The 15141-nt window shown below is 37.1% G+C and overlaps 1 protein-coding gene across 1 annotated transcript in view; it reads right to left on the bottom strand.

Moving 5' to 3' along the window:
• Positions 1-15141, bottom strand: part of LRAT (lecithin retinol acyltransferase) — a 63353-nt gene that overhangs the window by 25198 nt on the left and 23014 nt on the right. The window contains exons 12-14 of the mRNA XM_031066405.1: positions 13341-13440; positions 2453-2492; positions 1429-1480 (exon numbers count right to left, since the gene is read on the bottom strand). Of these exons, the coding sequence (XP_030922265.1) occupies positions 1429-1480; positions 2453-2492; positions 13341-13440 (192 nt within the window). The remainder of the gene's footprint in view (positions 1-1428; positions 1481-2452; positions 2493-13340; positions 13441-15141) is intronic.

Here is a 15141-nt window from a genome sequence, read left to right on the forward strand (position 1 = left end):
AGACAAGCCATTTGTATAAGGCAACATGTAAGTGATGATCAAAGTAAGTAATTCAACTTTAGACAACAAGAAAGGTGGGTGTTTCTTTGATGTTATTCCACTGTGAAGAGTTTGTAATTAACTTAGATTTAATAACTAAATCGCATCTTCTGTATAAAGTTGTGAAATGAAAATATTTTCCTTTAATGAAGAACACTACTTAAAGAATAGGACTTGGTTGTGCTAAGCACTGTATGAATGTTAAAGAACAAAACCAAAAAAAGTCCCTTTCTGATCATGTTGTTTTGTTCGTTCCCCCTTGCCCACTGTTTCACTTGCTGCCTGTGCTCCCAAAGCTTTCCAGAGCCACCCTAAGCAGAAGCCTGCTGACCTGTGACCTGTTAGGCCTAACACAGACCAACATTCCAGCCTTGGGCCACTTTCTTGACACTGGGTGGGTGAGAAGGCTCTTACTGAGTATTAGGATGCCTTGACATGACAGGGATGCACTAGGTACAAGCTACTTGAAAAAGAAGGGCATATATTCAGTTTTGTCTGCAGTTTCCAAAGGATAAATTCAATACCTGACAGCACTCAGAAGAACAGAAACATTGTTTATAAATCCAAGCACTTTATGGTTCCAGCAAAAGCAATTTCTTCAATTTTATCTTGAGAACTTTGAACTAGACAGGGGTATCTGCGTCACAGAAAAGAAGCAGACTCTAGATGAACATGTCATCTCACACTGTAATGTCTCACCTAGGGCTGCCTAGACATCTGAACTGTAAATTCTTGGACTGAAAGAAACTATTGCTATGAACTGAACAGGGCCACAGAGTCACAGGCTCCTCCATGACAGCACAATAGTAGCAATGGCTTTCATAATTTGACAGTTTTTGTAATACAGGCAAGAATAGAAATTACTACTTCTATTTTTATAGACCTGCTATAAACCTGTTCAATCAGAGGAAATGCAATGATTTTAGTATTTATTTCCAGTAGTATACACAAAATACACCACACCCCAAAAACTCACAAGAAGTATCCAAGTTCACAAGATTAATGTTCCATTTTCTGAACACCCAACTGCTTACTCTTTGAAAAGACACCATTAACCTCCAAGGAAGTCTACAATTTTCTTAAGCACTCTTTGCAAATGCAGTAAAAATAATTCAAACCTACAATTCCAGGAACCTGAAAAGAGAAGCTCAGTTTTGATGTAAGATATTTCAAAATTTGCAGTCATTAAAATGGAAGGTTGGCAAGTTCAACTGTTGCAAAACATTCTGCATGAGTAACATTAGTCTCTCAGGAAATATTTTTTAATCAAAGTCACGAGACTACTTTGCAGTTTTATTACTGAAAGTCACCAAAAAATGCCAAAATCAGCAGGATTTTTCAAATTACTTGCAAGAAAACAAAACTCAGACTTTAAGCAGTAGGTCTTACCTGAACATTGCTTTTGGGATAATAGAAGAAAAATGGCTTCAAAACTGGAGACCTAGACACAGAAAACAACAAGCATAAATGCATTTACCTAGAAATTAATGAAACTGGCAGATCATACACCAAACACGTGGGAAATTAAATCCATTCAACCATAACTAGTAATGGTTTTTCAACAAACTCTGGAAAGCCTGAAGAGTGTAAAAACTCCTTAAATTCCATTATTAAGAATGTAAGATTTTGTTTAAAAAACTGAAGAAAATTTTACTGAGGGAAAGTAGCCAAAACAGCAAAAATACTTCCTTGACAAAGGATGTACTTCTTGACATTGAAGTCTACTACACTGTCAGTAGCCCCACACTGATGCCTAGGCCAGCTACACAGGGCTACTGGAAATACAGACACAGGTTCTTCTCCCACCTTCATGTGCAGTATTTGCTAAATGACAGGAAAGTTTTAGATGAATAAACATCGAAAGTTGAGGCTATAAATCACCACAAGATTTTTAGCCGTATCTAGAAAGAAAGTGAATCAAGCCAATTTTTCTAAACATGCTCAATATTGCTATATTCAGCTCAGTCATGAAATTGTTTCATGCTAAAATTTTGTGGGATGTTTTGGCATTTGACCTTACATTTCTAGGTGAACTCATACAAATGTAAATTTGGTGGGCCCATATTCCAAATTACCAGCTACAAGAGAAAACTGGTCCAGAAATTTGCATGTGGTTGAGCTACTGCCTTGCCACAAAGTCGCATTTCAAGTTTTCCCTATAGCTCATTAAGCAAAGACATTGTTATGGGCTGATCAGAAACCCACATAACTCACATTTAATTCAAGAAACAATTTTACTATTTGCATGCATATCATATAGCACTATTATCCTGTTATCAATTATTAAGCACAGTGACACAGGAAGATTTAGTTGTTTCTGTGGCTGCTGTCCCAAGCTGGGGAAGCTTGTGATGGTGACTGGTAGGAACATTATAATCGCACATTACAAGTTAATGGTCAGGAGTTAACTTACACTCTGGGGCGCCCTCCAACAACTGCAGTGAGGCCAGGCGCTGGAAAAGGAAATTAAATTCACAAAAGAATGGTTAAAGCCTTCTTCAAAACATCAGAGCTTGCAGCTTACCATAGCTTGAATTGATCCATTTTTAATAAATGCAGGGAAATCTCTAGAAAATTACATACATTTCCATAAATTAACAAAACTGAACATTTTATACAAGTTAAAAGGCAAAACATGTAACTGTGAATTTTAACCAAAAAAAATTTAAATGTGCAAAGTGTGAACTAAATATTTAGAATCTTCTTCCAAATACTTTGTATACAAATGCCAGGGAGTTAACAGATTTGATAAAAAAAAACTTGGCCTTACTTTTTTTGGTCATTCTTGTTTTATTTACTTTCAAAGAACGCAGAGAAACAATTCTGATGAACCACGGTTTCTTTTAGTATTTAATATGACTTTGCTTGTGTAGATTAACTGTTAAATTTGAACCACTCTCTCTAGCCTTTAAATTAAGTTTGCTTTTTTAAGGTGTTGGGTACTGCAGATCCCATTCTCTCTCAGTGGTACAGAGGCAATTCAGGAGTTTAAGGCACGAGCCCATATCTGTGGTAAGTCAGCACTGTATAATCAGGTTGCCAGGCTCTGTCATTAAACCCATCTGCCAAGCTCAGTATTTCTGAAACAGTTCTGCTCTCCTCATCCTGAGCATAGATTCTCACCCTTCTGTCTGGCATGGACAGCAGGAACACATGATACATCAGAGCTCCAAACAGTATTGCAGGGGAAAGAAAAAATAAAATGCATACATTACATCAGTCTAGGAATTAATTAACAACTATGTTAAGCAGTCCCTTTAAAAGAAGTGCTGTGAAAAGCTGCCCACATGGTATATTTGGCCAAATTAATTCTGGCTAAAAAGGGCTTCACACTTTCTGCAGGTGTGAATGCCCTCAGCGCTCCAAGCAAGCTAAAAGCCAGGTAACTGTGCTGTTGTGATGCTAGAGCTAACAGTGATGAGCTCTACTTCACAGCAGGCTGCTTTAGCTTGGATTCAGTGCTTTGTCAATGTGGACACATACTAGTGGCAGCAGAGATTACACAGCCTTGCCATACTTCATGCTCATCAGAAGCAACTTCCCCCAAAAAGTCTATAATGTTTTATAGTACACAGGAAAAAAAAAAACCTTCAAAAGAAACAGCATCACAAATAACCACCTCCCTGCTCACTATGTACTGCTAAAAAGAAATGTGGTGGTGGATAGAAAACAAAAGAACCCTTTATGTAAGTATTACACAATTTTAAATAATCCAGTGAGGTTTCAGCCCTATATATCTTACCTGTGCAATCATTCAAGCAGAACTGCCACTCAGCAACAAAACCAGCTGCAAAGATTTTATTGAATTATGTGCCTAGTTTGTTTACTTAGGTTGCTGGGGAAGGAAGGTGGATATGGTAAGGCCATGTTGAAAATACAGGTCCATAAAGCTAGTTAAATTATCTGTGGATTGTCATACGGGTCACTTCCGGCTAGGCAGCTGAACTGCTCATTAAGGATACCAGGGTTTGCTCCAACATCAATTTCAACTTCCTGAAAGCTTTTAAAGAAAGTTCTTCATTTGCTTGCTTTCACACAAGGGATCTTGACTCCTACAACAAAGTAGTTCTCAACATAGACAAGAAAACAATACAAGTAAGAGCAACAATTGCTCACACCTCGAGGCTAGGATAACCTTCTTCTGTTGGTCTTTCTAAAGTTCAGGATCACAAGCTACTGTAACAGCATATCTGTCTTTGGAGCTACTACAGCTATCCCTACAACTGCAGAGCAAAGCTACACCAATATCCCAGGTATAACACTATTAAGTTCTATGCTATAATTATTGTTTATGTACATATAAATATGATGGAAGCAATATAAAGTCAAATTTAATTTTTATCTATATGAAATTCCTAGTTAGGTCTCAAGCAGAGAAGACAAAGCAAATCTTCAATTACTGATTGTAAGCCACAACCAGTTTGTTAATTCTATAAACAGCACACGAGCACTACACCTCACCTCACCTCGTCTCAGATTCCTATTACATTCCTCCAGTAAACCAAAAGAAGGCAATGGAAGGTGTAGTACAACCAAGAAATAGTGAACCTTGCCACTGTGTTTAGACCTACCTTCTGCTAATTAAATTATGATTGCCTTGGATGTCCCAAGAAAACTTATAAAAATATCTCTTCATGCTGTAATTTATGCTTATGTTGCATTGCTCGTTTAAATATCTGTACAGATGCTCTCCCTCCTTTCTGGAAGGCTTATCTTTATCTACAATAACACAAACAATTTGTCATACTTGTAGAGACTATCAATCAGTCTCAAACGCAGTCTCAAATCCCTGTGATTCTCAGCTAAATTGAAGCTCTTGATCTATTTTCCCAGAAACTTCACATGATCACTTTTTGTCATCAGAGCTCCATTCCTTAGTGCCTCAAGGAAGATAAAAGTATTGTCTCCTCTGCTACCACTGAACCTCTTGAATAAGTTGCTTCACTTCAAGCCAATGAACTCACTACCACTCTCTGCCAGCTTCTGTGCCTCAGAATGGCACAAAACTGATGCACTGCAGAATGGAGTGATTACCTCTAGATGGGAGACCTTCCTTTCAATGCATCCATATCCTGTTCATCTGTAGGTACAGTGTTTGTTTGGTGTCAAACTGAGTATCATGACACTTATTTTGATCCAAAAGCCTTCTATTTTCTCATAGTGGCTGGAGACCAAGCCTAAGAACTACAAATTCTCCAGGTGGCTGGGCATTTTAAACCAATGAGTGCTAGGGATTACACCACTGGGATTCCACTGTTTTTATTAACTCCCAAATATATTGCATAGTTGGAAAAACTTAAGGCAGTAAGAATGGTCAATCTACTCTCCTTTCTAGGTGACTAAGCTCTGGTATGGGACTCTTCCATCAGATTCTGAGTTTAAAGGTTTAAATATACACTGAATCTATTAAATAAATATATTATTAGTTAGAAAGTACTTTTCTTTTATTAATCTGCACAATTTTTCATACAGTCTTATCATGTCTTTTCATTTTATGACTCCTTCCTCTAGTCTACTTTATGTCTTACTCTTTTTCAGCCCAAGTATCTCACAAAAACCAAACCATCATCCTCTGTGTATATACGTCCGTATAATTAATTATTTGTCAGGTTTTCTTCCTTTGTCCTTTGTTCATGATTCTTTCAGCACACCTGCAGACTCCCACATTTTGGGTCCAATGGTAAATTTGATCCAAATCTGAAGGATGGAGAGGAATCTCAAGAATATCAAAGCATACTAACACCCCATGACTGGCACTCCCCTGTGAGCAGAGATGTAGGAACAGATATCCATGTAAATAATACAAGGTGAAGCCCAATCAGGATACACTCCTTGCTACAAAAGTTTGACTATTTCTGGTTTCCCATGTATGTTTTATCTCTCCAGCTGCCTCTTAATCTTTTTTATTTTCTCACCCTGTAAAACCCTTCTGTGGATGGACTTGCAAATACAAATTCTTCTAAAAATCCCGTATGATGTGCTGGAAAAGAAAGCATGATAAATTTCATGAGCAGAGGTAGCAAGCAAACTAAAGAGTACTTGGAAAAACCAACGATGCTCTCAGTTGGGGAAATTCAGAGGAATGGATCCACTGATAACCAGCCTCGATAAAAGATGCATAAAATTGGCCCAAAAAAGCACCTATTTCAATATGCAGAACCACTATCTTCTAATACATTATAATCTATATCATATATACCACACCCTGTAAAATGCCCTGCAGCAGAAAACACCCTGGTTGGAACTTGTAATCAACCTATGAGATGCAAATTTCCAGCAAAACAAGCCTCATTCCTTCCAACTCTCATTATTCACCACTAGATTTACACATGGCAGAAAAGCCAGATGTTTTATTCCCTCTATCCTATTCCAATCCTACTTGAATGGTCACACCTAATTTTGGATAATTACTACTTATTTTTTAATCTACTTCTGTCAAAAAAAACCCCTTCTGTAGAATTCCATATATTTTTCCACAGAATAAAACATTATGCAATATACAAAGGATGCTAGACTGCATGAAGCATTTTGTAAAATGTTTTGGAGTAAAAAAGCATGAAAATGCTCCAACTACTTGTAATCTAAAAAGCTTTAAGCACTTTAAGTTTAATAAAATGTAAGGGCTTTTTTTTGAAGTTTCACTAAATTTCAAGATACAGCAATGTCTCTTGCTGAACAGCTTTCAGCTTTTGACCCTTACACTTCCAGTGATTGAATCAGCTCAACCGATAGGTTATTAATGTATTTACTGCATATTCTAAGGAATGAAATAGGTTTTTATATATAAAACCAGATGAAGTAGGCCACTAGTCAAGCATTATTTTTTTAAGTGATCACACTGGAGAAATCTGACATCTCAGGTTTTATACTCAGCAGTTCTTACAATATGGTTGAGCACCAGTATAAAATGCAAACAACCTTTTTTTACAGGGGTCAATTGTACGTTCTTAATTATTCTATCTATGTCCTCTGAAAACAGCAGACAGTTTATCTTCTGCACTATTACTCTCAAAAAACAGGGACTGCAGTAAACTGCTACAACAAGGACATTTCTAAAAGTATCTTCCAACACACTCAGGACATCAGTCAAAATATTTACATATACTCAAGCACTTTAAAATCTCAAGTTGTATTAACCAGCTGTCATCTTAGTGTCAAACTCCGGTCATTTTAATGTGAAATAAGGGTCAGCACATGATTTCAGCTATTAGTAAAACATTTCTTAGCTACTGAACCCCTGTTAAACTATAAACGCCAGATTCCCACAGTAAGGCTCTTCTTGAGCCTCTTCTATACTGCATTTCACTCAGAATAAAGTATCTGAATTAAAGAAGACAACATAAAGACATTGAATCAACAGAAATTATTTAAATTCTAACCATTTGGCTGACTGGACTGTACATAATGAAGAGATTTTCACTGAGTAATACAAACCAGGTCTGTGTTTGCTAGCTCTCGTGAAGTGAGGGTGAACTTCTATGGACTGAATGTTGTAGAACTGCACTGAACTCCCATAGGTTACTACAGATTTAAAAATCTGAGACTATGTGTCTAGGATTCTCCACTGCCAAGCATAGGAATCTCACTTTACAGAACAACTGTGAAGACCCCACTATTAGGATGGAACCATACAGACAGATTGAAAGTTATTTTTTTCAGGAGACCAACGTGCATAAAGCCAACCAAACCTGCTGCTTGCTGATAAAAAAAACCTGGCCATTATCAACTTTCAGACTACTGAGGACTAAACAAAGAATAATTTTATCAATTAAAAGGTTAAACTCAAGTATTAATTGCAAAAAAATATTGAAAGATGGGATAAGGTGTGTTTGGCCTTTTATTTAATAGTATGTATCCCTTTAAGTTCATCAGAGCAGCATAATCCAAATGAAAACTGATTAAGCATTTGAACTTGTGAACTAAATACCATACTCAACAGAAGTTTACAGTAAATGTCTTCCATTCCAAACAGAAAATAAACAACAAATCACTCTCCAACATGACATGTCTATATACAGTAACTTCAAATTCTTCTCTGGGCTTAAGTGTCTCATCTGCAGTTTTAATAATACTTAAAAACAATTTCTGTGAAAGTACGCCAATGTGTCCCGCTGGGCTTTACAATGGGAATTTAAAAAGAATTAGGAAAAAAAAGTCAGGGAATAACTGAAAATCTCAGTCGTTCATCGGTGACTATAGAAGCTTCTTAAAAAATACAACATCTCAAAATTCCCTCTTGCAGGTCTCACCCCTTGCATATATTGCAGAGCACAAACACACACAGGCTTCAGACCATTTCAATATATAGACAGCATTCCTTCTTTTTATGTAGAGGATGCAATTTCATAAGAAATTGGGAATTTCAGATCGGCACAATGCCTTTAGATGGTTCTACTAGTGTGGAGGGGAGAGGGGAGGAATCACAATTTAAGCACTCTTAAATTGATCAGAAGCTATGCAATGCTCTCCTTTTCTGAGACCTGAGTTTTATTATCCCTGATATATACCAATTCCCCAAAATTTTATCATATCCAAAAGTCATATGCTGCAAAGTCAGTCGGAAGTTATTAAATACTGACATTAAGACTAAACTTACTAAGAAGCACATCTGATACTCAAGACCTAACATCCAGTTTTAAGTCTCTGAAGTGAAGCATTCTGAAGATCATTCCTCAACAAAATTATTATGATGTGATTTTTAATTACAGGAGGAAAAGAAATCATTTTAATTTTACTGTTGTTCCCTGCAAAATCTGAAAAACCACAACTGAAAACTCCCTCCAAAGTTTATCAAGGAAATAAGGTAAAACATTTTGACTCAAGTGATTTAAATTCAGCCTAAGTGAAAAACACCAAAAGTAGGCTTTTAGTACTGATTATTAAAGAAATCAACACCTATTTTACATACAATTTGTAATTTTCATATTACAATATTACCAAAATAAAACTACCAACCAACTCCAGCTGACAGCTCCACAAGTAGTGACTAGCAGGCTTAAACCACCTGATGAAACACCAGAAGTGACAGTACTTCTGGATTTCACTACAAAAGATACAGCAGGAGCTCTTGCGACTCTCCACACTTATTCTGAACCATCAAATCTCGTTTCTCAATCTCTCTTCTCCTGTAGTCCCCATTCTTAAATTTTAGCCAACTTAAATTTTGGTCCCCTTAAATACTGGTGAGTTGCTTTTCAGCATTTCTTACAGGGAAAGCAGAACCAAGGACTCTTGATTCACATTCTTTTGTGCTTATGCTTTCTTTCACTATCTCAGGAAACCATCTGTAAAGCAGACAGAATACTTTCCAATGCTACTAAGATGTTAGAAAGCTTAGCTGATCATCTTCACACAGCTTGCTAAAGGTTCTTGGATGAAAGGTGCTATATATGAAGATTATTATCTGTACAATCGCCTACACAGCACTTCAGAGTAACAAGCACCAAACTGCTACTGATGGGAAAGAAGAATATAGTTAGAAACAGTACTCCTCAACCACTACATACACTCCAAGCAGAAGAGAAATTATTTCCCTTTTTCCCTGTACAGATCTGAAAGTGTACTTTGTTTTTTAAAGGTCACTCTTAAATGTCCAAAAATAACGGAACAAAGTGTTTTAGTTCAGGTGACATCACATTGCAGGTCATCAACTTCTCCTTCCTCCCTGGTGTCCATTATAAAAGATTTGTAATTTGTTTCTGCTTTTCCTCTGTTCTTCATTAAAGGATATGCAGAAAAAGAAAGAAGGATTATTTGCAATGACTCTCATAGTCACTATCTCACCTCCTGGAAGTGAACAAACATGGGAGAGTTGGGAGGGGTATGACCAAGCTGGCCATCTTTGAAACACAGGACTTCACTGTTTAAAGGATTTTCATATGGAAAAACCACTCATGCTTAAAATCTCACTTGGTGTGTATCCCCAGAGCTGCCACCATTTTGGCAGAACAAAGCCACATGCAGTTACATTACACAGATCCGTGTGCAAAGCACAAAGCCACATTTGGCAGACATGCTCTATCCATGTAAGAGACAGCAGCCATAGCTATTTTTATTCAATGTCCAGTGAGAAAAAGTGGTGCAGCACTGTACAGAATGGGACCTCAGGTGCTCAATGCCCAGAGCACTTGCACAGGGCATGCAAGGCTCAAGGTCTGGGTTCTCTGCCTGTGGACAATCTGACCCTTTCATGAGGGTGACCATACTGCCACGGGGCATGCTCTGCCCTTCCCTGAAGCTGTGACACTCCAGAGAATTGTAATAATTTCCAAAAATGTCCTAGTCAAATAGAGGGGAGGGAAAAAGCTCAGGGAAAAGGGAGAAGGAAATGAACACCAGGTGCCATTACTAGAGAATTCACCTAGGACAACAACAATCTCAACAGTCTTAGTTCTGGCTTCTGTTCCCAAGATCATTCACCCATCCCTACAAGTCTTGTCTGTGGACCTGCCCATTTTAAGACAATTAAGCATCAAGAATTCCTTGTTCTGCTCTTCACAGCAAGGTCTGGAATTCCACACTTCTGTCAGAAATTAAGCATCGTTAAGCTGATGCAGTTATTAGTACACCACTAATTACGATTTGGCAGTGTTGCTAAATTCTAAATCTCACTGAAGAAAGAAAATTAAAGACATTCTTCTTAATCACTGCTTTAAACATACTCCACACCAACAAGTAACTGACTAAGCATTCAGATCCGAAATCTGACCCTTCTCTACTCACATAAGAGTTTATGGGCACAGGTAATACAGAAATTTACCACCCAACAGCAACTGAAACAAGTGACTGTATGAAGCAGTCCCAGTATATCTTCCACAAATTAAAAAAAAAGAATGACTATGCACTTGGAAGCATGTCAGTAAACAGCCCTGATAGCCTTTGACAGTAGTCATTTTTGTCATGGAGGCCAAAATCCTTTTTGCAGTCCTGTACCTGGCAAGGAAACGTGCTATTTATCACCAGATGCCTCGGATGATTCCAGAAATAGCCTCTTTTCCATTGCTGTTCATTAGCAGCAGCTCTAAGAATTGAAAGATATTTTTTTTCTGAGAAAAACTTCTACAGGATGTTCTAGAAAGCTTAAAGTGTTCCTTTTGGAAATGAACTCAGCACCCCAACCATCATCCACACAGACTGCCTAACCCTATTGCACATAGGAATGCATTTGTTTCATCACTGAAAGCCCTGATAACAAGAACTGAAAGTTTGCCAGCCACCTCAAGGCACAGATGTTCACATGTTACAGTAACTCAATTTCAATTCTACATATTTCACCCAACTCATGTAGGCAGATTCTTCACTTTTTCATTCTAGAAAGATCAGTGGTAAAAGGAAAAAATTGCACCCTTAATTAAACCAACACTTTCAAACAAGGTTTGAATACACAGCAATTGCTTTATAAAAGAAGCACAGATTAAGAATGGAGAGACAAGTACAGGTCCATTACTTTTGGACCTTATAAATAAGCAATGATTTTAAAATCCACACAGCTTTCTTTAATTGAAAAGGATGTTTTCTAGGGCACTGTCTATGCATGCATAGAATAAATAATAAGAATAGATTCTTACTTTCTTAGTCTGCTATGGAGAAACCACTATGAAAAAGGAGAAACTACTTCAGTTATGATTCCCTAACTAGTTACAGAAATGATAGTCTGGTCCAACTGAAAATACCATCCTTCATTCATAAGGAAAACTCCAAGTCTTTAGAAGCAACTTACATCTATGGTAAATGCTGACCTGTTGATCAGCCGTCAGAACTGCAACATTTTAAACTATTATCTCAATGACTATTTACAGTTAGTTCTACATTATCATCTCTTTACTGTAGACACAAAAAAAAAGAAAAAAGGACCACCATGTGCTGACTTTGTCTCTAAAAATACAGCTTTAAAGAAAACCCCAACCTGCATTAAACTGTTCTCTGCAAATATTGTAAAGACTATAACACAGAACGCGAGAATGTGCACACTTCTACACAATTTTTAACCAACTGGCAAAAAGTTAGTTCCTTAATTGCAAGGCAACACCTAACTATTCCTCCATTAATCAGTATTTTAGATTTGCTATGGAACTTCAGAGTTTCAGGGGAAGCCCATGGAATTTAATTTTGAAGATCTATGTAAATCCTAGGTATAGTCTTCATTAAGATATGCAGAGGCCACTGCAAAATATCTAAGCTCTGGTCCTCAAATTAGGCTGTCAAAATTTAAAGTCATTTAGAATGCATAATAGAAGTGGGATGAGTACTCATGGTTATGCACAAAACACATGAAAGAGCTTAGAACTCAGATAGTTATAGTGGTGACACCTAAGGACTTGGGAGTAGAAGAGAAAAAATTTTGCTCAAAATAATCACACAGTAGGTCACTCCAGAAAATTCAGAGAAACCAATGACATTTACAAAAAACAAATGTGCCTTTTGTTTGGAACAAATATTTTGCAAATGATAGAAGCACAGATAATTTCACATTACATGACCTTCAAGCAAATACTTAAAAATATACCCTCAAAACTAAGATGGACTTAATCAAATTCTAGTGGTTTGATTTTACCTCACAAATCAATTGAAAAATAAATCTTGCAATACATCACAAAATCAAATTCTGAGGACAGAATAATTTGAGATTAGACTTAATACTGCAGTATGAGAATTTACGTTGGGTATTTAATACGCAGTGGGAATTAAGATGCAGATTGTCAGCACCGTCACTTCAGTATTAAATTTTTTTAATTATACCTGTATGTTGTCATTACTTACACAAGCAGCTATACATTAAACAGTTGAAAGTACAGTAGCATCAATAAAAATCCTTTGTAGCAACACCAGATAATGAAGTATGAAGAGAGCCTTCAAAACTCTCAAACTGCACATCTCCTCCTAAACTGCAGTGTTATAGCTGGACACTGAGTATATTTTTGCCAGCTGAGTAACACTCAGCAAAGTCTAATAGCATTACTTAGTTTTAAGAACATGGTAAAAAAGTAAATCACTGATGCACATCAGTGCAGTCACATGTAGGAAAACAGAAGGATGAGGAAAAGGAAAAAAAATAGAATGGAACAGGAGGAGCATGGGAAGAATAAAGAATCTAAAATGAATACAAAGGTGAACTTCGAGGACTTTCATTTTATCATTCTACTAATGTCTGTTGCATTTCTACACCAAGCTTATATACCTTTAAAAATTACTATTTCACTATGAACAACATAAGGAACTGACCAAGTTTTTGGGTGCTAGTCATGCTCAGAGAATAAAAAGAAAAAGTAACTTGAAAATTCTTAGATGATATGAATAATTACCCATGCCCGTTCCAGCTGGTGCAATCTCTTTGGAGAAGATTTCTACAGCTTCTCTTTGTTTATGGTGTACAGCAAGCCAAATAACAGCTTCCCGAGGCCCCTGCTTCAAAAAGGTTGAAATTAGATTAGCTTAGATGCAGAACATTGGTTAAATTTACAAAACTGAAAAATAACTGTAGCTCAGTGTTTGAGTTAAATCATTCGGTGACTTTTTATCCACCATCACTATCATTTGCTGTCAGCTTTTCAGTATCTTTATTTTGGAATATCATGGAATCAACTATTGCGTATTTCAAATCACTAGGGCACTGTGCCTGTTCTCCAGCATTCTCCAAGAATCAAGTACTGTAACTAACAATACCAAATACTTGGCTTCACTGTCAGTGGAACTGGCAAACAAAGTTTGCTCTTATTCTAAGAGCACTGAGAGTACTCTGGGGACAAGTTAGAGAGCCAGGTTCACTTCTCTTAGCATCAAGAAGGAAGCAGATCTGTCCACAGAAAAGAATTCAAACCTAATCCTTGCGAGATAAATGTGAGAACAGAACTTGCAAAAACCATCATGTTTTCAGAGAGAAGAGCAGATGCTCCCTCTAAAGATAAACCAAATGTGCTCCCTACTCTACTCAAAACACCTGTCCTTGCAGATAAGCACTGTCTCTCATTTCAAATTTTACTTCTCCAAAAAATTCTATTTTCAGCCACTGAAGGATCTACCATTGGAATCAATACACAAAAAATATACAGCCATACAACCCAACAAGCACAGAATTTTAACATTCAGTGTTCCTAAAGCTATCAAAAGATTAATTAAATTACTACAAATAATAATCAACTGGAAACTTTCTTGCAAAAAAACATCCTCATGCACTCACATCTGCTTTCTGGTTCTAAACTGTACCATATAATCAACCATTTAAAGTTCCATGTTTACCTCCTTGCCTGCAAAGGCAAGATACAAAGGTCTACAAAAATCAGCTGAATCCTTTTGGAGCGGATGAACCCAGTATTAAAACTGGTACATATATAGGCTGAAGCAATTAATCTTACCGTATCAGAATTAAAACAAAAAAAACAGCAAAACAAAGTCTGAACAATATCTTGGAAATCAATTAACAAAGGGCTAGCAAAAAACTAACAGAACACATACAGTTTTTATGCAGCAAACTCTAATGCCTGATGTACTATTAAAAAACAGCTTACATGAAACACATCCCAGATTTCCAAACCAGAAACTCACTGTCACTGTCACAACTCCTTCCTCCCCAACAGAACAGAGGATACTGAAAATCAAACATCACTAAAATTACTCAGTGCTGATCCAGGTCCCTTTCTAGCTTAGGCTGGGCTGGTGCTGACAAAGTGCTATCAAGAAGGACAGGCAGCAAAGTCTGAGAAAAAGAAGTGCTTGCCACCCTTTCCTATTTCTCAAGGGTATTTTGTGTTGTCAGGAACAGTCAATACTCTACACAGCAGCTCAGACTAGAGGCTTACCTAAGGCTGGGAGACAGAGTGATTTCACAGCTGCAAAGGCTAACCACTGCACCAGTATGACAGATGTGCACGGGAAGTAGTGCAGCCACACCACATATCCACACTGAGCTCCCAATACTGTTCACCTTACCCTGTCTTAGTATTCACGTATTTGCTTCTTTGCTTCAAATTTGCTTTCTTTGGTAGAACTTTCAAAGCAGGAACTATTTTCCTTATGTGTTAATATACTCCCTAGCATAGTATGGCTCTGGTTTTGAGTACTGCGATTTGTAACCCAAATAACCAGGTCTAATTTTGCACAGAAAAA

Source organism: Geospiza fortis, unplaced genomic scaffold (genome assembly GCF_000277835.1).
Source record: "Geospiza fortis unplaced genomic scaffold, GeoFor_1.0 scaffold40, whole genome shotgun sequence".
NCBI lineage: Eukaryota > Metazoa > Chordata > Aves > Passeriformes > Thraupidae > Geospiza > Geospiza fortis.